At 53.0% G+C, this 24,239-nt stretch overlaps 1 protein-coding gene across 1 annotated transcript in view; it reads left to right on the plus strand.

Annotated features, from left to right (window-relative positions):
• The window catches only part of ENG (endoglin), a 58,663-nt gene that overhangs the window by 17,024 nt on the left and 17,400 nt on the right, over window positions 1-24,239 (plus strand). The window contains exons 2-4 of the mRNA XM_075578531.1: window positions 3,167-3,309; window positions 19,372-19,503; window positions 22,140-22,311. Coding sequence (XP_075434646.1) covers window positions 3,167-3,309; window positions 19,372-19,503; window positions 22,140-22,311 — 447 coding nt within the window. The remainder of the gene's footprint in view (window positions 1-3,166; window positions 3,310-19,371; window positions 19,504-22,139; window positions 22,312-24,239) is intronic.

Below are 24,239 nucleotides of genomic sequence, written 5' to 3' on the forward strand. Positions count from 1 at the left end.
CTGAGGTCCGCAGAGATTTCTTTTGATCGCGGCATGACGTGTTCTCACACACCTGTATGGTGAAGACCAAACTCACAAAGTTACTGGCCGGGTCCCCGAGATTCTGGGGGTCCCAGGGAGGCCCTCTAGGTGATCCTGTGGGGGCGCTGGCCAGGTCCCAGAAATTCTGGGGGTCCCAGGGAGGCCCTCTGAGTGATCCTGCGGGGGGGGCTGGCCGGGTCCCCGAGATTCTGGGGGTCCCAGGGAGGCCCTCTGAGTGATCCTGCGGGGGGCTGGCCGGGTCCCCGAGATTCTGCGGGTCCCAGGGAGGCCCTCTAGTTTGCCTATTCATTAGCCTGGCCCTGTGGAAATGTCACACCTGATTTCTTTCCACACCAGGTGTTTTGGCGAGACGATAGATGTGCGCGTGCGTGTGTTGTGATGCGCCAGGTGTAGGTGGAATTAGGAGGATCTCAGTTTTAGGCACACAGCGTCTGGGGCAGGGATGCACCGTCCACACTGAGCTGCAATAATAGATTTGGGACTGTGCCTGCAGGTGTGAGATTAGGGATGGATAGAGATACCTGTGTAGAGGTGTTAGCTAAAGCCAAATTAGTTTATCTCTGTCTCTCCTCTGCTCTCTCTCTCCCATGTGCCTCTCTTCTCTCTCTTTGCTCTCCCTGTGCCTCTCTTCTCTCTCTCTCTCTCTCTCTCTCTCTCTCTCTCCTCTTTGCTGTCCCTGTGCCTCTTCTCTCTTTGCTCTCCCTGTGCCTCTTCTCTCTCTTTGCTCTCACTGTGCCTCTTTCCTCTTTGTACCTTTCTGCTCTCCCTTTGCTTCTCTCACCTCTCTCTGCCCCTTGCCCTCCCTGTGCCTCTCTGCCCCCTGCTCTCCCTTTGCCTCTCTCCCCTCTCTCTCTGCCCATGCCTTCCCATTGCCTCTCTCCCCTCTCTCTGCCCGTGCCTTCCCTGTGCCTCTCTCTCTCTCTGCCCCCTGCTCTCCCTGTGCCTCTCTGCCCCCCTGCTCTCCCTTTGCCTCTCTGCCCCCTGCTCTCCCTTTGCCTCTCTCTCCTCTCTCTCTGCCCATGCCTTCCCATTGCCTCTCTCCCCTCTCTCTGCCCATGCCTTCCCTGCGCCTCTCTGCCCCCCTGCTATCCTTTGCCTCTCTCACCTCTCTCTGCCCTAGCCCTCCCTGTGCCTCTCTGCCCCCTGCTCTCCCTTTGCCTCTCTCCCCTCTCTCTCTCTCTGCCCATGCCTTCCCATTGCCTCTCTCCCCTTTCTCTGCCCATGCCCTCCCTGTGCCTCTATGCCCCCTGCTCTCCCTTTGCCTCTCTCCCCTCTCTCTCTCTCTGCCCATGCCTTCCCATTGCCTCTCTCCCCTTTCTCTGCCCATGCCTTCCCTTTGCCTCTCTCCCTGCCCCCATGTCCTCCCTGTGCCTCTCTGCCCCCCTGCTCTCCCTTTGCCTCTCTCCCCTCTCTCCCTGCCCCCATGCCCTCCCTGTGCCTCTCTGCCCCCCTGCTCTCCCTTTGCCTCTCTCCCTGCCCCCATGCCCTCCCTGTGCCTCTCTGCCCCCCTGCTCTCCCTTTGCCTCTCTCCCCTCTCTCCCTGCCCTCCCTGTGCCTCTCTGCCCCCCTGCTCTCCCTTTGCCTCTCTCCCCTCTCTCCCTGCCCCCATGCCCTCCCTGTGCCTCTCTGCCCCCCTGCTCTCCCTTTGCCTCTCTCCCCTCTCTCCCTGCCCTCCCTGTGCCTCTCTGCCCCCCTGCTCTCCCTTTGCCTCTCTCCCCTCTCTCCCTGCCCCATGCCCTCCCTGTGCCTCTCTGCGGACACCCTGCCTCTGTCTGAGCCCGGTTGGCACCCCCCTCTCCTTGTTGTTTTGCTGCTGGGCGCTTGGCTCTGGGGAGACACTGAGACGCGTCGGTGACGCGGTGCCCACTGTTGGGGGGGGGGGGGAGGGGGCGTCTGTATTTATTTTTGATTTTCAGAGAACTTCCCTTTTCCATTTTCTTCCCTATCTGATCCGCCGAGCGCCTCTCTCCCGGCACCCGGCTGTGCGGCTTTATCTGATAGTGACATAATGTGGTGCCAGCTGGCCTGACGGTGACGCAGGGACCGCAAGGGGACGGGAGGGGCACCCACCCAGCCCAGGGAGGGGCACCCACCCAGCGCTGCTGTCTGCCCACTACTACAAGCAACTAGGGAGAAAGGGCACTGCTAACAATAAAACATCACACTGCTACTAAACAATACCTAGTGCAGACGTGTGTGTGTGTGTGTATCTATTATATATTATATACTGCTGTGTTGGGGGCTGCAGTCCTACAGCAGTCAGAAGGAGCAGTATATAGAGGTCCTGCAGGCTGTGGAAGAGACTTTATACTGAGTAGGGCTGTATATTGAGGTTACAGGGCTGTCTGTAGCATCCAGATAAGGGATGTTTATGTTGCGGGCAGGAAGTTGAGCACAATAGTGAGGGCCCAGGTCTGTGACCCCGCACAGAGGCTGGATATAAGCCCCTTCATTAATTAATGCTCCTGTTAACCCCCCGCGTGAGGTTTCCGCGTGTCCGCTCTCGCCTCCGACGCAGGAAGCTGCCCGCACATCCAGAGGGCAGGCAGTGTATATATATAGACCGAGTGTGTCTGACAGCAGGACACGTGGTGAGACGGAGGGACTTCCCAACCCACGAGACCCCCTCTCTGAGTGACATAGCGTACAGTGACTCAATGAGACTGTACCTACTATTGCAAAGTGACAGATGGGACCTTTGGCTCCGTATCCCCATCCTTCCCATTATAGGGTAACAGAGGCGATCAAACACTCAACAAATCTGTCCTTCCAACTACAGTGTGACACTGGTGACCAATGGTTAGAGACGTCTGTCTCACCATAGGGCGACGTAAAGATTAAGCAGCACTCCCTCTCAGTGAGGAGGTGGTCCCTTTAACTATATGGTGACACAATGTCAGCAGTCTCCCTACTACCTACATGGGTGTGTACATTAGCCTGTCTTTATCACAAAGTGCGGCAGTGACACAAAGACAGAAGAGACACGGGTCCAGCTATTTCTTGTGGGTGACATGAGGATTACTTTGTCCCCTACACCTTAGGGTGACTCTGTGACATTAGTCTTTATTTGTGGGTTCTCCCATGGGTACTGGTGGGTGACTGGTGTCTTGTTTTATCCTTGCAGATCCAGTGGATCCCGGGAAGTGTGAAGCGCAGGTCCTGGACGGCATAACCGCGATACAGAGACATGACCTCACCAAGCAGGGCTGTGTGAGCCAGGTGTCCCGGCAGGAGGTGTACGTGCTCAATGTCATTGGGAGTGGGATGGTGAGTATTGTGTGTGTGTGTGTCACACGCAGTGTGTGTGTCACCGGCAGTGTGTGTGTGTGTGTGTGTGTCACCGGCAGTGTGTGAGCCAGGTGTCCCGGCAGGAGGTGTACGTGCTCAATGTCATTGACAGTGGGATGGTGAGTGTTGTATGTGTGTGTCACCAGCAATGTGTGTGTCACCGGCAGTGTGTGTGTGTGTCACCGGCAGTGTGTGTGTGTGTGTGTGTGTCACCGGCAGTGTGTGTGTGTGTATCACCGGCAGTGTGTGAGCCAGGTGTCCCGGCAGGAGGTGTACGTGCTCAATGTCATTGGGAGTGGGATGGTGAGTATTGTGTGTGTGTGTCACACGCAGTGTGTGTGTGTCACCGGCAGTGTGTGTGTGTGTGTCACCGGCAGTGTGTGTGTGTGTCACCGGCAGTGTGTGAGCCAGGTGTCCCGGCAGGAGGTGTACGTGCTCAATGTCATTGAGAGTGGGATGGTGAGTATTGTGTCTGTGTGTGTATCACCGGCAGTGTGTGTGTGTGTGTCACCGGCAGTGTGTGTGTGTGTCACCGGCAGTGTGTGTGTGTGTGTCACCGGCAGTGTGTGTGTGTCACCGGCAGTGTGTGTGTTTGTGTCACCGGCAGTGTGTGTGTGTGTCACCGGCAGTGTGTGAGCCAGGTGTCCCGGCAGGAGGTGTACGTGCTCAATGTCATTGACAGTGGGATGGTGAGTATTGTGTGTGTGTGTCACCAGCAATGTGTGTTGAGGAGGTGCAGGGTGTGTGTGTATTGGCAAGGTCACCAGATGTTTGTGTGGGTGGAAGCATGTGTGTGTGTGTTAAAGGAAGTGTATGTTGTTATGTAGTGTGTGGTGATACGAAGACAGCACCTGGCGACATGGAGTGTGTGTGTGTGGCACAGGCAGCGCGGGTGTAGTTATGTAGTGTGTGTAGGCACAGGCAGCATGTGTGTGTGTTTGTGTGTGACACAGCGAGGTAAGGGGGAGAGGCCACATTTGGCTCACAGAAGAATTACGGGAAGTGCAGCAGAAGCCGCCGTCCAGTTACTGGGAAACAATGTCTGAAACACAGAGTATAAATAGCAAGTGAGTCGGGTTGTGCGGCGGCGTCGGCGTCACCGAGGGCCACACTTTGCCGTTACAGAACGCACATCATAGCGTCACTTTACCGGTGGGAAATTCCCGGCATGTTGCACTTCAGCCTTGAAAAGAAGGGGGTTTTCATGGGAATTAAGCTGAAGCAGGCCAAGGAAACCCTCTCCCACTTCATAGGTCAGCACCGCAGATTTACTAACTCAAAGTGACTGTTCCCTTGGCCCTGCGCTCCTTGTTGTTGTTTCTCACATTGCTTCATTCCTTTCGCCCTAAGCAAAAACAAATGTCTCGGCTTCTCTCCCCCGCCGAGAGGGGCCGGGGCGGGGGACAGCAGGAAGGTTTGGGGAGCGATTTATTCCCAATGCTTTCCCAGGGTACACACACCGGGGTAAAAATGTTCCCAGGGGCTGTAATACCGCCCCCCAAACGCCCCTGTGTGCAGCACGGGGAGAGACACCGTGCACAAAACGGAGCACCCCTGGGATACTTGGGAAATATGCAAATTTTGGATCAGTTGAATTTACTTTGCATATACAAATTAGCATATTTCCCAGGAATCTGTGCTGCTTTGTGACTTGGGTGAGGGCCTCGTTAAGTCAGTAACCGGCCTCTGAAGACCTGGCCCTAGATTGGCACGGATGTCCCGCGGCGCCGCAACCGAAGGACCAAAAGTCCATGGCGCCGGCGACAGTTTCTGCCGCGATCAAGCTGTGGGGGGGAGGGGCATCGGAATGAGGCCCCCGCTACGTTATCCCTCAGGGTACCACGGCCGACTTATTTTCAGGTTACTCCGTTACGCGTAAGGGGAGCGGATTAATTTAGTAACCACAGGCTCTCCCCCTCGCCCCTCCACGCGCTGACTGCACCGCGCCCACGCTCTGACTGCACCGCGCCCACGCTCTGATTGCACCGCGCCCACGCTCTGATTGCACCGCGCCCACGCGCTGACTGCACCGCGCCCACGCTCTGATTGCACCGCGCCCACGCTCTGATTGCACCGCGCCCACGCTCTGATTGCACCGCGCCCACGCTCTGATTGCACCGCGCCCACGCTCTGATTGCACCGCGCCCACGCTCTGATTGCACCGCGCCCACGCTCTGATTGCACCGCGCCCGCGCTCTGATTGCACCGCGCCCGCGCTCTGATTGCACCGCGCCCGCGCTCTGATTGCACCGCGCCCACGCTCTGATTGCACCGCGCCCACGCTCTGATTGCACCGCGCCCACGCTCTGATTGCACCGCGCCCACGCTCTGATTGCACCGCGCCCACGCTCTGATTGCACCGCGCCCACGCTCTGACTGCACCGCGCCCACGCTCTGATTGCACCGCGCCCACGCTCTGATTGCACCGCGCCCACGCTCTGATTGCACCGCGCCCGCGCTCTGATTGCACCGCGCCCACGCTCTGATTGCACCGCGCCCACGCTCTGATTGCACCGCGCCCACGCTCTGATTGCACCGCGCCCACGCTCTGATTGCACCGCGCCCACGCTCTGATTGCACCGCGCCCACGCTCTGACTGCACCGCGCCCACGCTCTGATTGCACCGCGCCCACGCTCTGACTGCACCGCGCCCACGCTCTGATTGCACCGCGCCCACGCTCTGACTGCACCGCGCCCGCGCTCTGATTGCACCGCGCCCACGCTCTGACTGCACCGCGCCCACGCTCCGATTGCACCGCGCCCACGCTCCGATTGCACCGCGCCCACGCTCCGATTGCACCGCGCCCACGCTCTGATTGCACCGCGCCCACGCTCTGATTGCACCGCGCCCACGCGCTGACTGCACCGCGCCCACGCTCTGACTGCACCGCGCCCACGCTCTGATTGCACCGCGCCCACGCTCTGATTGCACCGCGCCCACGCTCTGATTGCACCGCGCCCACGCTCTGATTGCACCGCGCCCACGCTCTGATTGCACCGCGCCCACGCTCTGATTGCACCGCGCCCACGCTCTGATTGCACCGCGCCCACGCTCTGATTGCACCGCGCCCACGCTCTGACTGCACCGCGCCCACGCTCTGATTGCACCGCGCCCACGCTCTGACTGCACCGCGCCCACGCTCTGATTGCACCGCGCCCACGCTCTGACTGCACCGCGCCCGCGCTCTGATTGCACCGCGCCCACGCTCTGACTGCACCGCGCCCACGCTCCGATTGCACCGCGCCCACGCTCCGATTGCACCGCGCCCACGCTCCGATTGCACCGCGCCCACGCTCCGATTGCACCGCGCCCACGCTCTGATTGCACCGCGCCCACGCTCCGATTGCACCGCGCCCACGCTCTGATTGCACCGCGCCCACGCTCTGATTGCACCGCGCCCACGCTCTGATTGCACCGCGCCCGCGCTCTGATTGCACCGCGCCCACGCTCTGACTGCACCGCGCCCACGCTCTGATTGCACCGCGCCCACGCTCCGATTGCACCGCGCCCACGCTCTGATTGCACCGCGCCCACGCTCTGACTGCACCGCGCCCACGCTCTGACTGCACCGCGCCCACGCTCTGATTGCACCGCGCCCACGCTCTGATTGTACCGCGCCCGCGCTCTGATTGCACCGCGCCCGCGCTCTGATTGCACCGCGCCCGCGCTCTGATTGTACCGCGCCCACGCTCTGATTGCACCGCCCCCACGCTCTGATTGCACCGCGCCCACGCTCTGATTGTACCGCGCCCACGCTCTGATTGCACCGCGCCCACGCTCTGATTGTACCGCGCCCACGCTCTGATTGCACCGCGCCCACGCTCTGATTGCACCGCGCCCACGCTCTGACTGCACCGCGCCCACGCTCGGATTGTACCGCGCCCACGCTCTGATTGCACCGCGCCCACGCTCTGATTGCACCGCGCCCACGCTCTGATTGCACCGCGCCCACGCTCTGATTGTACCGCGCCCACGCTCTGATTGTACCCGCGCCCACGCTCTGATTGCACCGCGCCCACGCTCTGATTGCACCGCGCCCACGCTCTGATTGCACCGCGCCCACGCTCTGACTGCACCGCGCCCACGCTCGGATTGTACCGCGCCCACGCTCTGATTGCACCGCGCCCACGCTCTGATTGCACCGCGCCCACGCTCTGATTGCACCGCGCCCACGCTCTGATTGTACCGCGCCCACGCTCTGATTGCACCGCGCCCACGCTCTGATTGCACCGCGCCCACGCTCTGATTGCACCGCGCCCACGCTCTGATTGCACCGCGCCCACGCTCTGACTGCACCGCGCCCACGCTCTGATTGCACCGCGCCCACGCTCTGACTGCACCGCGCCCACGCTCTGACTGCACCGCGCCCACGCTCTGATTGCACCGCGCCCACGCTCTGATTGCACCGCGCCCACGCTCTGATTGCACCGCGCCCACGCTCTGATTGTACCGCGCCCGCGCTCTGCTTGCACCGCGCCCACGCTCTGACTGCACCGCGCCCACGCTCTGACTGCACCGCGCCCACGCTCTGATTGCACCGCGCCCGCGCTCTGATTGCACCGCGCCCGCGCTCTGATTGCACCGCGCCCACGCTCTGATTGCACCGCGCCCACGCTCTGATTGCACCGCGCCCACGCTCTGATTGCACCGCGCCCACGCTCTGATTGCACCGCGCCCACGCTCTGATTGCACCGCGCCCACGCTCTGATTGCACCGCGCCCACGCTCTGATTGCACCGCGCCCACGCTCTGATTGCACCGCGCCCACGCTCTGATTGCACCGCGCCCACGCTCTGATTGCACCGCGCCCACGCTCTGATTGTACCGCGCCCGCGCTCTGATTGCACCGCGCCCACGCTCTGATTGCACCGCGCCCACGCTCTGATTGCACCGCGCCCGCGCTCTGATTGCACCGCGCCCACGCTCTGATTGCACCGCGCCCACGCTCTGATTGCACCGCGCCCACGCTCTGATTGCACCGCGCCCACGCTCTGACTGCACCGCGCCCACGCTCTGATTGCACCGCGCCCACGCTCTGACTGCACCGCGCCCACGCTCTGATTGCACCGCGCCCACGCTCTGACTGCACCGCGCCCACGCTCTGATTGTACCGCGCCCACGCTCTGACTGCACCGCGCCCGCGCTCTGATTGCACCGCCCCCGCGCTCTGATTGCACCGCGCCCGCGCTCTGATTGCACCGCCCCCGCGCTCTGATTGCACCGCCCCCGCGCTCTGATTGCACCGCCCCCGCGCTCTGATTGCACCGCGCCCACGCTCTGACTGCACCGCGCCCACGCTCTGATTGCACCGCGCCCGCGCTCTGACTGCACCGCGCCCGCGCTCTGATTGCACCGCCCCCGCGCTCTGATTGCACCGCGCCCGCGCTCTGATTGCACCGCCCCCGCGCTCTGATTGCACCGCCCCCGCGCTCTGATTGCACCGCGCCCGCGCTCTGATTGCACCGCGCCCCCGCTCTGATTGCACCGCGCCCACGCTCTGATTGCACCGCGCCCACGCTCTGATTGCACCGCGCCCACGCTCTGACTGCACCGCCCCCACGCTCTGACTGCACCGCGCCCGCGCTCTGATTGCACCGCGCCCACGCTCTGATTGCACCGCGCCCACGCTCTGACTGCACCGCGCCCACGCTCTGATTGCACCGCGCCCACGCTCTGATTGCACCGCGCCCGCGCTCTGATTGCACCGCGCCCACGCTCTGATTGCACCGCGCCCACGCTCTGACTGCACCGCGCCCACGCTCTGACTGCACCGCGCCCACGCTCTGACTGCACCGCGCCCACGCTCTGACTGCACCGCGCCCACGCTCTGATTGCACCACGCCCACGCTCTGATTGCACCGCGCCCGCGCTCTGATTGCACCGCGCCCACGCTCTGACTGCACCGCGCCCACGCTCTGATTGCACCGCGCCCACGCTCTGATTGCACCGCGCCCACGCTCTGATTGCACCGCGCCCACGCTCTGACTGCACCGCGCCCACGCTCTGACTGCACCGCGCCCACGCTCTGATTGCACCGCGCCCACGCTCTGACTGCACCGCGCCCACGCTCTGATTGCACCGCGCCCACGCTCTGACTGCACCGCGCCCACGCTCTGATTGCACCGCGCCCACGCTCTGATTGCACCGCGCCCGCGCTCTGATTGCACCGCGCCCACGCTCTGATTGCACCGCGCCCACGCTCTGACTGCACCGCGCCCACGCTCTGACTGCACCGCGCCCACGCTCTGACTGCACCGCGCCCACGCTCTGACTGCACCGCGCCCACGCTCTGATTGCACCACGCCCACGCTCTGATTGCACCGCGCCCGCGCTCTGATTGCACCGCGCCCACGCTCTGACTGCACCGCGCCCACGCTCTGATTGCACCGCGCCCACGCTCTGATTGCACCGCGCCCACGCTCTGATTGCACCGCGCCCACGCTCTGACTGCACCGCGCCCACGCTCTGACTGCACCGCGCCCACGCTCTGATTGCACCGCGCCCGCGCTCTGATTGCACCGCGCCCGCGCTCTGATTGCACCGCGCCCGCGCTCTGATTGCACCGCGCCCGCGCTCTGATTGCACCGCGCCCGCGCTCTGATTGCACCGCGCCCACGCTCTGATTGCACCGCGCCCACGCTCTGACTGCACCGCGCCCACGCTCTGACTGCACCGCGCCCACGCTCTGATTGCACCGCGCCCACGCTCTGACTGCACCGCGCCCGCGCTCTGATTGCACCGCGCCCACGCTCTGATTGCACCGCGCCCACGCTCTGACTGCACCGCGCCCACGCTCTGATTGCACCGCGCCCACGCTCTGATTGCACCGCGCCCACGCTCTGATTGCACCGCGCCCACGCTCTGATTGCACCGCGCCCACGCTCTGATTGCACCGCGCCCACGCTCTGATTGCACCGCGCCCACGCTCTGATTGCACCGCGCCCACGCTCTGACTGCACCGCGCCCACGCTCTGACTGCACCGCGCCCACGCTCTGACTGCACCGCGCCCACGCTCTGATTGCACCGCGCCCACGCTCTGATTGCACCGCGCCCACGCTCTGACTGCACCGCGCCCACGCTCTGATTGCACCGCGCCCACGCTCTGATTGCACCGCGCCCACGCTCTGATTGCACCGCGCCCACGCTCTGACTGCACCGCGCCCACGCTCTGATTGCACCGCGCCCACGCTCTGATTGCACCGCGCCCACGCTCTGATTGCACCGCGCCCACGCTCTGACTGCACCGCGCCCACGCTCTGATTGCACCGCGCCCACGCTCTGATTGCACCGCGCCCACGCTCTGACTGCACCGCGCCCACGCTCTGACTGCACCGCGCCCACGCTCTGACTGCACCGCGCCCACGCTCTGATTGCACCGCGCCCACGCTCTGATTGCACCGCGCCCACGCTCTGATTGCACCGCGCCCACGCTCTGATTGCACCGCGCCCACGCTCTGATTGCACCGCGCCCACGCTCTGATTGCACCGCGCCCACGCTCTGATTGCACCGCGCCCACGCTCTGATTGCACCGCGCCCACGCTCTGATTGCACCGCGCCCACGCTCTGATTGCACCGCCCCCAGCCGTATGTTAGCACATTCTAAAAACAGAAATACACACACATATTTTAGGAACCCCCGTCCAACGAGCTTTGCTCCACTAGATGTAGACTTGTTACGAAGTGGGCACAATAAGCCCTGTTTAGTGCGTCTGTCTCCCCCATTCGCCCCTGTTTTGTGCGTCTGTCTCCCCCATTCGCCCCTGTTTTGTGCGTCTGTCTCCCCCATTCGCCCCTGTTTTGTGCGTCTGTCTCCCCCATTCGCCCCTGTTTTGTGCGTCTGTCTCCCCCATTCGCCCCTGTTTTGTGCTAGATCGCTGCTCACGCTCTATAAAACATGGCTTCCCAAACCAGCGCTAACCTCCGGGTTTCTGAACCTGTGGGACAAGTGAAACTTAGCGGCAGAGACAGGAACCATCAGTAAAGTACATTGCAGGGAATGGCTGGAAGGAATATGAGAAGCTCAGTATTAGGGGGTACCTTTTTATGCTCAGTATTAGGGGGTACCTTTTTCTGCTCAGTATTAGGGGGTACCTTTTTCTGCTCAGTATTAGGGGGATACCTTTTTATGCTCAGTATTAGGGGGTACCTTTTTCTGCTCAGTATTAGGGGGTACCTTTTTCTGCTCAGTATTAGGGGGTACCTTTTTCTGCTCAGTATTAGGGGGTACCTTTTTATGCTCAGTATTAGGGGGTACCTTTTTATGCTCAGTATTAGGGGGATACCTTTTTATGCTCAGTATTGGGGGGATACCTTTTTCTGCTCAGTATTAGGGGGATACCTTTTTCTGCTCAGTATTAGGGGGATACCTTTTTTATGCTCAGTATTAGGGGGTACCTTTTTCTGCTCAGTATTAGGGGGTACCTTTTTCTGCTCAGTATTAGGGGGATACCTTTTTATGCTCAGTATTAGGGGGTACCTTTTTCTGCTCAGTATTAGGGGGATACCTTTTTATGCTCAGTATTAGGGGGTACCTTTTTATGCTCAGTATTAGGGGGATACCTTTTTCTGCTCAGTATTAGGGGGATACCTTTTTATGCTCAGTATTAGGGGGATACCTTTTTATGCTCAGTATTAGGGGGTACCTTTTTCTGCTCAGTATTAGGGGGATACATTTTTATGCTCAGTATTAGGGGGGTACCTTTTTATGCTCAGTATTAGGGGGTACCTTTTTCTGCTCAGTATTAGGGGGTACCTTTTTCTGCTCAGTATTAGGGGGTACCTTTTTCTGCTCAGTATTAGGGGGTACCTTTTTATGCTCAGTATTAGGGGGTACCTTTTTATGCTCAGTATTAGGGGGATACCTTTTTATGCTCAGTATTGGGGGGATACCTTTTTATGCTCAGTATTAGGGGGATACCTTTTTCTGCTCAGTATTAGGGGGATACCTTTTTTATGCTCAGTATTAGGGGGTACCTTTTTCTGCTCAGTATTAGGGGGTACCTTTTTCTGCTCAGTATTAGGGGGATACCTTTTTATGCTCAGTATTAGGGGGTACCTTTTTCTGCTCAGTATTAGGGGGATACCTTTTTATGCTCAGTATTAGGGGGTACCTTTTTATGCTCAGTATTAGGGGGATACCTTTTTCTGCTCAGTATTAGGGGGATACCTTTTTATGCTCAGTATTAGGGGGATACCTTTTTATGCTCAGTATTAGGGGGATACCTTTTTATGCTCAGTATTAGGGGGTACCTTTTTCTGCTCAGTATTAGGGGGATACATTTTTATGCTCAGTATTAGGGGGGTACCTTTTTATGCTCAGTATTAGGGGGTACCTTTTTATGCTCAGTATTAGGGGGATACCTTTTTCTGCTCAGTATTAGGGGGATACCTTTTTATGCTCAGTATTAGGGGGTACCTTTTTCTGCTCAGTATTAGGGGGATACCTTTTTATGCTCAGTATTGGGGGGATACCTTTTTCTGCTCAGTATTAGGGGGATACCTTTTTCTGCTCAGTATTAGGGGGATACCTTTTTTATGCTCAGTATTAGGGGGTACCTTTTTCTGCTCAGTATTAGGGGGATACCTTTTTCTGCTCAGTATTAGGGGGATACCTTTTTATGCTCAGTATTAGGGGGTACCTTTTTCTGCTCAGTATTAGGGGGATACCTTTTTATGCTCAGTATTAGGGGGTACCTTTTTATGCTCAGTATTAGGGGGATACCTTTTTCTGCTCAGTATTAGGGGGATACCTTTTTATGCTCAGTATTAGGGGGATACCTTTTTATGCTCAGTATTAGGGGGTACCTTTTTCTGCTCAGTATTAGGGGGGATACCTTTTTTATGCTCAGTATTAGGGGGATACATTTTTATGCTCAGTATTAGGGGGGTACCTTTTTCTGCTCAGTATTAGGGGGTACCTTTTTATGCTCAGTATTAGGGGGATACCTTTTTCTGCTCAGTATTAGGGGGATACCTTTTTATGCTCAGTATTAGGGGGTACCTTTTTCTGCTCAGTATTAGGGGGATACCTTTTTATGCTCAGTATTAGGGGGATACCTTTTTCTGCTCAGTATTAGGGGGATACCTTTTTATGCTCAGTATTAGGGGGTACCTTTTTCTGCTCAGTATTAGGGGGATACCTTTTTATGCTCAGTATTAGGGGGTACCTTTTTATGCTCAGTATTAGGGGGATACCTTTTTCTGCTCAGTATTAGGGGGTACCTTTTTCTGCTCAGTATTAGGGGGATACCTTTTTCTGCTCAGTATTAGGGGGATACCTTTTTCTGCTCAGTATTAGGGGGATACCTTTTTCTGCTCAGTAGTAGGGGGTACCTTTTTCTTCTCAGTATTAGGGGGATACCTTTTTATGCTCAGTATTAGGGGGTACCTTTTTCTGCTCAGTATTAGGGGGATACCTTTTTATGCTCAGTATTAGGGGGATACCTTTTTATGCTCAGTATTAGGGGGATACCTTTTTATGCTCAGTATTAGGGGATACCTTTTTATGCTCAGTATTAGGGGGTACCTTTTTCTGCTCAGTATTAGGGGGTACCTTTTTCTGCTCAGTATTAGGGGGATACCTTTTTCTGCTCAGTATTAGGGGGATACCTTTTTCTGCTCAGTATTAGGGGGATACCTTTTTCTGCTCAGTAGTAGGGGGTACCTTTTTCTGCTCAGTATTAGGGGGATACATTTTTATGCTCAGTATTAGGGGGATACCTTTTTATGCTCAGTATTAGGGGGTACCTTTTTATGCTCAGTATTAGGGGGATACCTTTTTCTGCTCAGTATTAGGGGGATACCTTTTTATGCTCAGTATTAGGGGGTACCTTTTTCTGCTCAGTATTAGGGGGATACCTTTTTATGCTCAGTATTAGGGGGATACCTTTTTCTGCTCAGTATTAGGGGGATACCTTTTTATGCTCAGTATTAGGGGGTACCTTTTTCTGCTCAGTATTAGGGGGATACATTTTTATGCTCAGTATTAGGGGGTACCTTTTTATGCTCAGTATTAGGGGGATACCTTTTTCTGCTCAGTATTAGGGGGTACCTTTTTCTGCTCAGTATTAGGGGGATACCTTTTTCTGCTCAGTATTAGGGGGATACCTTTTTCTGCTCAGTATTAGGGGGATACCTTTTTCTGCTCAGTAGTAGGGGGTACCTTTTTCTGCTCAGTATTAGGGGGATACCTTTTTATGCTCAGTATTAGGGGGTACCTTTTTCTGCTCAGTATTAGGGGGATACCTTTTTATGCTCAGTATTAGGGGGATACCTTTTTATGCTCAGTATTAGGGGATACCTTTTTATGCTCAGTATTAGGGGGTACCTTTTTCTGCTCAGTATTAGGGGGTACCTTTTTCTGCTCAGTATTAGGGGGATACCTTTTTCTGCTCAGTATTAGGGGGATACCTTTTTCTGCTCAGTATTAGGGGGATACCTTTTTCTGCTCAGTAGTAGGGGGTACCTTTTTCTGCTCAGTATTAGGGGGATACCTTTTTATGCTCAGTATTAGGGGGTACCTTTTTCTGCTCAGTATTAGGGGGATACCTTTTTATGCTCAGTATTAGGGGGATACCTTTTTTATGCTCAGTATTAGGGGGTACCTTTTTCTGCTCAGTATTAGGGGAATACCTTTTTCTGCTCAGTATTAGGGGGTACCTTTTTCTGCTCAGTATTAGGGGGATACCTTTTTATGCTCAGTATTAGGGGGATACCTTTTTATGCTCAGTATTAGGGGGATACCTTTTTCTGCTCAGTATTAGGGGGATACCTTTTTCTGCTCAGTAGTAGGGGGTACCTTTTTATGCTCCGTATTAGGGGGATACGTTTTTATGCTCAGTATTAGGGGGTACCTTTTTATGCTCAGTATTAGGGGGTACCTTTTTATGCTCAGTATTGGGGGGATACCTTTTTTATGCTCAGTATTAGGGGGATACCTTTTTATGCTCAGTATTAGGGGGTACCTTTTTATGCTCAGTATTAGGGGGTACCTTTTTATGCTCAGTATTAGGGGGTACCTTTTTATGCTCAGTATTGGGGGGATACCTTTTTTATGCTCAGTATTAGGGGGATACCTTTTTATGCTCAGTATTAGGGGGTACCTTTTTATGCTCAGTATTAGGGGGTACCTTTTTATGCTCAGTATTAGGGGGTACCTTTTTCTGCTCAGTATTAGGGGGTACCTTTTTATGCTCAGTATTAGGGGGTACCTTTTTCTGCTCAGTATTAGGGGGTACCTTTTTCTGCTCAGTATTAGGGGGTACCTTTTTATGCTCAGTATTAGGGGGTACCTTTTTATGCTCAGTATTAGGTGGTACCTTTTTATGCTCAGTATTAGGGGGATACCTTTTTATGCTCAGTATTAGGGGGATACCTTTTTATGCTCAGTATTAGGGGGATACCTTTTTATGCTCAGTATTAGGGGGATACCTTTTTATGCTCAGTATTAGGGGGTACCTTTTTATGCTCAGTATTAGGTGGATACCTTTTTATGCTCAGTATTAGGGGGATACCTTTTTATGCTCAGTATTAGGGGGATACCTTTTTATGCTCAGTATTAGGGGGTACCTTTTTCTGCTCAGTATTAGGGGGTACCTTTTTATGCTCAGTATTAGGGGATACCTTTTTCTGCTCAGTATTAGGGGATACCTTTTTCTGCTCAGTATTAGGGGGTACCTTTTTATGCTCAGTATTAGGGGGATACCTTTTTATGCTCAGTATTAGGGGGATACCTTTTTATGCTCAGTATTAGGGGGTACCTTTTTCTGCTCAGTATTAGGGGGTTCCTTTTTCTGCTCAGTTTTAGGGGGTACCTTTTTCTGCTCAGTATTAGGGGGTACCTTTTTCTGCTCAGTATTAGGGGGATACCTTTTTTATGCTCAGTATTAGGGGGTACCTTTTTATGCTCAGTATTAGGGGATACCTTTTTATGCTCAGTATTAGGGGGTACCTTTTATGCTCAGTATTAGGGGGATACATTTTTATGCTCAGTATTAGGGGGATACCTTTTTTATGCTCAGTATTAGGGGGATACCTTTTTCTGCTCAGTATTAGGGGGATACCTTTTTCTGCTCAGTAGTAGGGGGATACCTTTTTCTGCTCAGTATTAGGGGGTACCTTTTTCTGCTCAGTATTAGGGGGTACCTTTTTCTGCTCAGTATTAGGGGGATACCTTTTTTATGCTCAGTATTAGGGGGATACCTTTTTCTGCTCAGTATTAGGGGGATACCTTTTTCTGCTCAGTATTAGGGGGTACCTTTTTCTGCTCAGTATTAGGGGGTACCTTTTTCTGCTCAGTATTAGGGGGTACCTTTTTCTGCTCAGTATTAGGGGGATACCTTTTTCTGCTCAGTATTAGGGGATACCTTTTTCTGCTCGGTATTAGGGGGTACCTTTTTCTGCTCAGTATTAGGGGGATACCTTTTTCTGCTCAGTATTAGGGGGATACCTTTTTTATGCTCAGTATTAGGGGGATACCTTTTTATGCTCAGTATTAGGGGGATACCTTTTTTATGCTCAGTATTAGGGGGATACCTTTTTATGCTCAGTATTAAGGGGGATACCTTTTTATGCTCAGTATTAGGGGGATACCTTTTTTATGCTCAGTATTAGGGGGATACCTTTTTTATGCTCAGTATTAGGGGGATACCTTTTTATGCTCAGTATTAGGGGGATACCTTTTTTATGCTCAGTATTAGGGGGATACCTTTTTTATGCTCAGTATTAGGGGGATACCTTTTTTATGCTCAGTATTAGGGGGATACCTTTTTTATGCTCAGTATTAGGGGGTACCTTTTTCTGCTCAGTATTAGGGGGTACCTTTTTCTGCTCAGTATTAGGGGGATACCTTTTTATGCTCAGTATTAGGGGATACATTTTTTATGCTCAGTATTAGGGGGATACCTTTTTTATGCTCAGTATTAGGGGGATACCTTTTTTATGCTCAGTATTAGGGGGTACCTTTTTATGCTCAGTATTAGGGGGATACCTTTTTTATGCTCAGTATTAGGGGGATACCTTTTTTATGCTCAGTATTAGGGGGATACCTTTTTTATGCTCAGTATTAGGGGGATACCTTTTTTATGCTCAGTATTAGGGGGATACCTTTTTTATGCTCAGTATTAGGGGGTACCTTTTTCTGCTCAGTATTAGGGGGTACCTTTTTCTGCTCAGTATTAGGGGGATACCTTTTTATGCTCAGTATTAGGGGGATACCTTTTTATGCTCAGTATTAGGGGGATACCTTTTTTATGCTCAGTATTAGGGGGATACCTTTTTTATGCTCAGTATTAGGGGGATACCTTTTTTATGCTCAGTATTAGGGGATACCTTTTTTATGCTCAGTATTAGGGGGATACCTTTTTTATGCTCAGTATTAGGGGGTACCTTTTTATGCTCAGTATTAGGCGGTACCTTTTTCTGCTCAGTATTAGGGGGATACCTTTTTATGCTCAGTATTAGGGGATACATTTTTTATGCTCAGTATTAGGGGGATACCTTTTTTATGCTCAGTATTAGGGGATACCTTTTTATGCTCAGTATTAGGGGGTACCTTTTTATGCTCAGTATTAGGGGGATACCTTTTTTATGCTCAGTATTAGGGGGATACCTTTTTTATACTCAGTATTAGGGGGTACCTTTTTTATGCTCAGTATTAGGGGGATACCTTTTTTATGCTCAGTATTAGGGGGATACCTTTTTTATGCTCAGTATTAGGGGGATACCTTTTTTATGCTCAGTATTAAGGGGGAACCTTTTTTTAATTTGGACTACCAATTGATATTTTCAGACAAGTTTTTGAGAGTTGTCTCACCTTCTCAGGACAAGCCATACTGATTATCAAAATATCCCACGCGTGTAACACGGATGTAAAACGCAGGATAACGATCTGAGGCAGATGAGGGAGAGACGGACGCGCAGAGGGCACAGGGTATAATGTATAAAAGTGATTGTGCTTCTGTAACTCAGGCTGTGCAGCAAAAGCTGTGTAACACGGCAGGGAGAAACTTATAGGGGGTCCATGTAAAAATGGGAAAGAAGCAAAAAAGTGACACTGTGAGTCCTCATTTGCATGTTATTTCCCAGAATCCCTGGCTGCAGTGGAAGCATTGCATGCTAAGAGATAATGGGGAAAGGCAGGCTGCAGAGCTGTCTGAGACGTGAATGCTTTTTGTTGATGTGCGGTCGAGGGTTTCGTCACTTTGTTACCCACCATAACTCGCTTTGTTACTCACCATAACTCGCTTTGTTACTCACCATAACTCGCTTTGTTACTCACCATAACTCGCTTTGTTACTCACCATAACTCGCTTTGTTACTCACCATAACTCGCTTTGTTACTCACCATAACTCGCTTTGTTACTCACCATAACTCGCTTTGTTACTCACCATAACTCGCTTTGTTACTCACCATAACTCGCTTTGTTACTCCCCATAACTCGCTTTGTTACTCCCCATAACTCGCTTTGTTACTCCCCATAACTCGCTTTGTTACTCCCCATAACTCGCTTTGTTACTCCCCATAACTCGCTTTGTTACTCACCATAACTCGCTTTGTTACTCCCCATAACTCGCTTTGTTACTCCCCATAACTCGCTTTGTTACTCCCCATAACTCGCTTTGTTACTCACCATAACTCGCTTTGTTACTCACCATAACTCGCTTTGTTACTCACCATAACTCGCTTTGTTACTCACCATAACTCGCTTTGTTACTCACCATAACTCGCTTTGTTACTCCCCATAACTCGCTTTGTTACTCACCATAACTCGCTTTGTTACTCACCATAACTCGCTTTGTTACTCACCATAACTCGCTTTGTTACTCACCATAACTCGCTTTGTTACTCACCATAACTCACTTTGTGACTGATAAAAGGGAAACAAATATACAATAGTTCTCTCTGTTGCGGGTTTTGCATCCTTGGTATTATATTGTGATCGGTACATACGTGTTATCTTCTGTGGCATGTAGCCGTCACGTGTAGTGACACTTTGCATGTGTCGGGGCCTCAGTAACATGCTCTGTCGCTTGGTTTAAGGTTCTGAACGTGGAGGTGACAGGAATGGACAAGCAGAGGCGTTCGGACCTTCCCGCGGTGCTGGTCATTAATATGAAAGGACACGTGCTGAACATGACAGTCACAGGGTTCCCTGCCCCGCTCACTGTGCATGTGAGTATCATGGTGCACACATGTACACGTACACAGACGGTATGCAAAGTACACACACGCACACACACACGCACACACACACGCGCACACACACACACACACACACACACACACACACACACACACACACACGGTATGCAAAGTACACACACACACACATATATATATATATATATATATATATATATATATATATATATATATAAACAGTTATAAAGACAGCGCTCCTTTTTTCAGCACACCCAAATTGCTGCCGCTCCGGTGACGTGTGCCAAAATGTTGCACCAAATATCAATATTGAATAAGATGTTTACATGAACCAACTAGTGCCTGCCTATACTAATTGAATTATAATATATAAAAAAACCATAAATTTAACAAAATGTAATTGAAAAAATGTGCAAAAATATATATAAAAAAAAATTAAATAATCTGTTGAACATAAAAAATAGCATAAAAATACAAAAATTAAACTAAAAATTGATACTTAAGTCCAAATGAAGTCCATGAGTGAATAAAACAAAGGTCCAGGCTGCTTCTTCTTGGGCTCACCAAGTTCCCATAGTACCTATTAGAAAAAGAAAAGAGAAAAAGCGCCCGATCCTTGTGTAAAATCAGATGAACATTTTAATAAATCATGGACAAGACAAATGCACACTTACAATTTGTCTGATTAAAATAAGCATTTTATGGGACCTGCCCATGCACCAATCGAAGACTCCACAGTCACCTCCGCTCTGCAATCTCACGATCAGTTCGCGACCCAGTAATTGAGAACGCCGTTTTATCCAAAGTGTATATACAACAACCATCCGTCAGGAGCTTCTCAGCAGCGTGCGTCCGCCATTACTCCCACACATGTGGTGCTGGATACCGGAAGGACTTTCCTTGTATTTCCTTGGTCTCTCTCTGGTGCCGAAGGCAGGTCAGCCACCGTAGTTGCAATGCAAACCGTCCCTAAGGCGGAAGAAACGCGTAGGGACGGTTTGCATTGCAACTACGGTGGCTGACCTGCCTTCGGCACCAGAGAGAGACCAAGGAAATACAAGGAAAGTCCTTCCGGTATCCAGCACCACATGTGTGGGAGTAATGGCGGACGCACGCTGCTGAGAAGCTCCTGACGGATGGTTGTTGTATATACACCTTGGATAAAACGGCGTTCTCAATTACTGGGTCGCGAACTGATCGTGAGATTGCAGAGCGGAGGTGACTGTGGAGTCTTCGATTGGTGCATGGGCAGGTCCCATAAAATGCTTATTTTAATCAGACAAATTGTAAGTGTGCATTTGTCTTGTCCATGATTTATTAAAATGTTCATCTGATTTTACACAAGGATCGGGCGCTTTTTCTCTTTTCTTTTTATATATATATATATATATATATATATATATATATATATATACATACGCAGACAGTATGCAAAGTACACACACACACACACACACACATAGACATACGCAGACAGTATGCAAAGTACACACACACACACATATATATATACACATACACAGACAGTATGCAAAGTACAGACACACACACACACACACACACACACACACACACACACACACACACACACACACATATATACAGTATACATACGCAGACAGTATGCGAAGTGTACACACACACACACATATATATACATATGCAGACAGTATGCGAAGTATACCCACACCCTGCACACGCACACACATATACAGACGCAGACAGTATGCGCAGCACACACAGTGCACACAAACACACTATATGGGGTGATGTACAGTATGTAGGGTGGTTGGGGCCTATGAACTCCTATCCTCTCTATATAGGGTGATGGTGTACAATATGTATGGTGGTTGGGTCCTATCCTCTCTATATAGGGGGATGGCTCCTAACCTCTCTATATGGGGTGATTATATCTATAGGGTGGTTGAGTCCTGTCCTCTCTATATAGGGTGATGGTGTACAGTATGTAGGGTGGCTGGGTCCTAGCCTCTCTATATGGGGTGATGTACAGTATGTAGGGTGGTTGGATCATATGAACTCCTATCCTCTCTATATGGGGTGATGGTATCTATAGGGTGGCTGGGTCCTATCATTTCTATATGGGGTGATGGAGTACACTATGTAGGATGCTTGGGTCCTATCCTCTCTATATGGGGTGATGGTGTACTGTATGTAGTGTAGTTGCTTAGTATCCTCTCTATATGGGATGATGGTGTATATAGTATGTAGGATGGTTGTCTCCTATCCTCTCTATATGGGGTGATGGTGTATATAGTATGTAGGATGGTTGTCTCCTATCCTCTCTATATGGGGTGATGGTGTATATAGTATGTAGGATGGTTGTCTCCTATCCTCTCTATATGGGGTGATGGTGTATATAGTATGTAGGATGGTTGTCTCCTATCCTCTCTATATGGGGTGATGGTGTATATAGTATGTGAAATGGTTGGGCCCTATCCTCTCTATATGGGGTGATGGTGTATATAGCATGTAGGATGGTTGTCTCATATACTCTCTATATGGGGTGATGGTGTACAGTATGTAGGGTGGCTGGGTTCCATCGTCTCTGTATGTGCTGGTGGTTAGGTGTCACCCCTGTCTCTGAGGGGTCGGTGTGTAGGGTTTGCCTGAATACTGGTCTCTTTCAGTACCCCGATCATATTTTCTTTATGGCGACAAACCCCCCGACCAGCAATAAAGAGAAGAACCTCCCAGCAGACAGTGAGGGGCTCCTGCAGTGGGCTCAGGAGAAATACGGGGAGGTCACATCCTTCAGTGAGCTGCAGGACCCACAGACCATCTATCTCAATGTGGGGAGGGGTGAGTGCTGTGTATGTGAGGGGAGAGGTGAGTGCTGCATATGTGAGGGGAGGGGTGAGTGCTGTGTATGTGAGGGAAGGGGTGAGTGCTGCGTATGTGAGGGGATGGGTGAGTTCTGTGTATGTGAGGGGAGGGGTGAGTGCTGTGTATGTGAGGGGATGGGTGAGTGCTCTGTATGTGAGGGGAGGGGTGGGTGCTGTGTATGTGAGGGGCTGGGTGAGTGCTGTGTATGTGAGGGGCTGGGTGAGTGCTGTGTATGTGAGGGGCTGGGTGAGTGCTGTGTATGTGAGGGAATGGGTGAGTGCTGCGCATGTGAGGGGATGGGTGAGTGCTGCGTATGTGAGGGGCTGGGTGAGTGCTGTGTATGTGAGAGGAGGGGTGAGTGCTGTGTAAGTGAGGGGATGGTGAGTGCTGTGTATGTGAGGGGATGGGTGAGTGCTGTGTATGTAAGGGGGTGGGTGAGTGCTGCGTATATGAGGGGATGGGTGAGTGCTGCATATGTGAGGGGCTGGGTGAGTGCTGTGTATGTGAGGGAATGGGTGAGTGCTGTGTATGTGAGGGGATGGGTGAGTGCTGTGTATGTGAGGGGATGGGTGAGTGCTGTGTATGTGAGGGGATGGGTGAGTGCTGTGTATGTGAGGGGCTGGGTGAGTGCTGTGTATGTGAGGGGATGGGTGAGTGCTGTGTATGTGAGGGGATGGGTGAGTGCTGTGTATGTGAGGGGATGGGTGAGTGCTGTGTATGTGAGGGGATGGGTGAGTGCTGTGTATGTGAGGGGATGGGTGAGTGCTACGTATGGGAGGGGATGGGTGAGTGCTGTGTATGTGAGGGGATGGGTGAGTGCTGTGTATGTGAGGGGATGGGTGAGTGCTGTGTATGTGAGGGGCTGGGTGAGTGCTGTGTATGTGAGGGGATGGGTGAGTGCTGTGTATGTGAGGGGATGGGTGAGTGCTGTGTATGTGAGGGGATGGGTGAGTGCTACGTATGGGAGGGGTGAGTGCTGTGTATGTGAGGGGAGGGGTGAGTGCTACGTATGGGAGGGGATGGGTGAGTGCTGTGTATGTGAGGGGAGGGGTGAGTGCTGCGTATGTGAGGGGATGGGTGAGTGCTGCGTATGTGAGGGGAGGGGTGAGTGCTGTGTATGTGAGGGGAGGGGTGAGTGCTGTGTATGTGAGGAGAGGGGTGAGTGCTGTGTATGTGAGGGGATGGGTGAGTGCTACGTATGGGAGGGGATGGGTGAGTGCTGCGTATGTGAGGGGAGGGGTGAGTGCTGTGTATGTGAGGGGATGGGTGAGTGCTGTGTATGTGAGGGGAGGGGTGAGTGCTGTGTATGTGAGGGGAGGGGTGAGTGCTGCGTATGTGAGGGGATGGGTGAGTGCTGCGTATGTGAGGGGAGGGGTGAGTGCTGTGTATGTGAGGGGATGGGTGAGTGCTGTGTATGTGAGGGGATGGGTGAGTGCTGCGTATGTGAGGGGAGGGGTGAGTGCTGTGTATGTGAGGGGATGGGTGAGTGCTGTGTATGTGAGGAGAGGGGTGAGTGCTGTGTATGTGAGGGGATGGGTGAGTGCTGCGTATGTGAGGGGATGGGTGAGTGCTGTGTATGTGAGGAGAGGGGTGAGTGCTGTGTATGTGAGGAGAGGGGTGAGTGCTGTGTATGTGAGGGGATGGGTGAGTGCTACGTATGGGAGGGGATGGGTGAGTGCTGCGTATGTGAGGGGAGGGGTGAGTGCTGTGTATGTGAGGGGATGGGTGAGTGCTGTGTATGTGAGGGGAGGGGTGAGTGCTGTGTATGTGAGGGGAGGGGTGAGTGCTGCGTATGTGAGGGGATGGGTGAGTGCTGCGTATGTGAGGGGAGGGGTGAGTGCTGTGTATGTGAGGGGATGGGTGAGTGCTGTGTATGTGAGGGGATGGGTGAGTGCTGCGTATGT

The sequence above is a fragment of the Ascaphus truei genome, chromosome 21 (assembly GCF_040206685.1).
Source record: "Ascaphus truei isolate aAscTru1 chromosome 21, aAscTru1.hap1, whole genome shotgun sequence".
Taxonomy (NCBI): domain Eukaryota; kingdom Metazoa; phylum Chordata; class Amphibia; order Anura; family Ascaphidae; genus Ascaphus; species Ascaphus truei.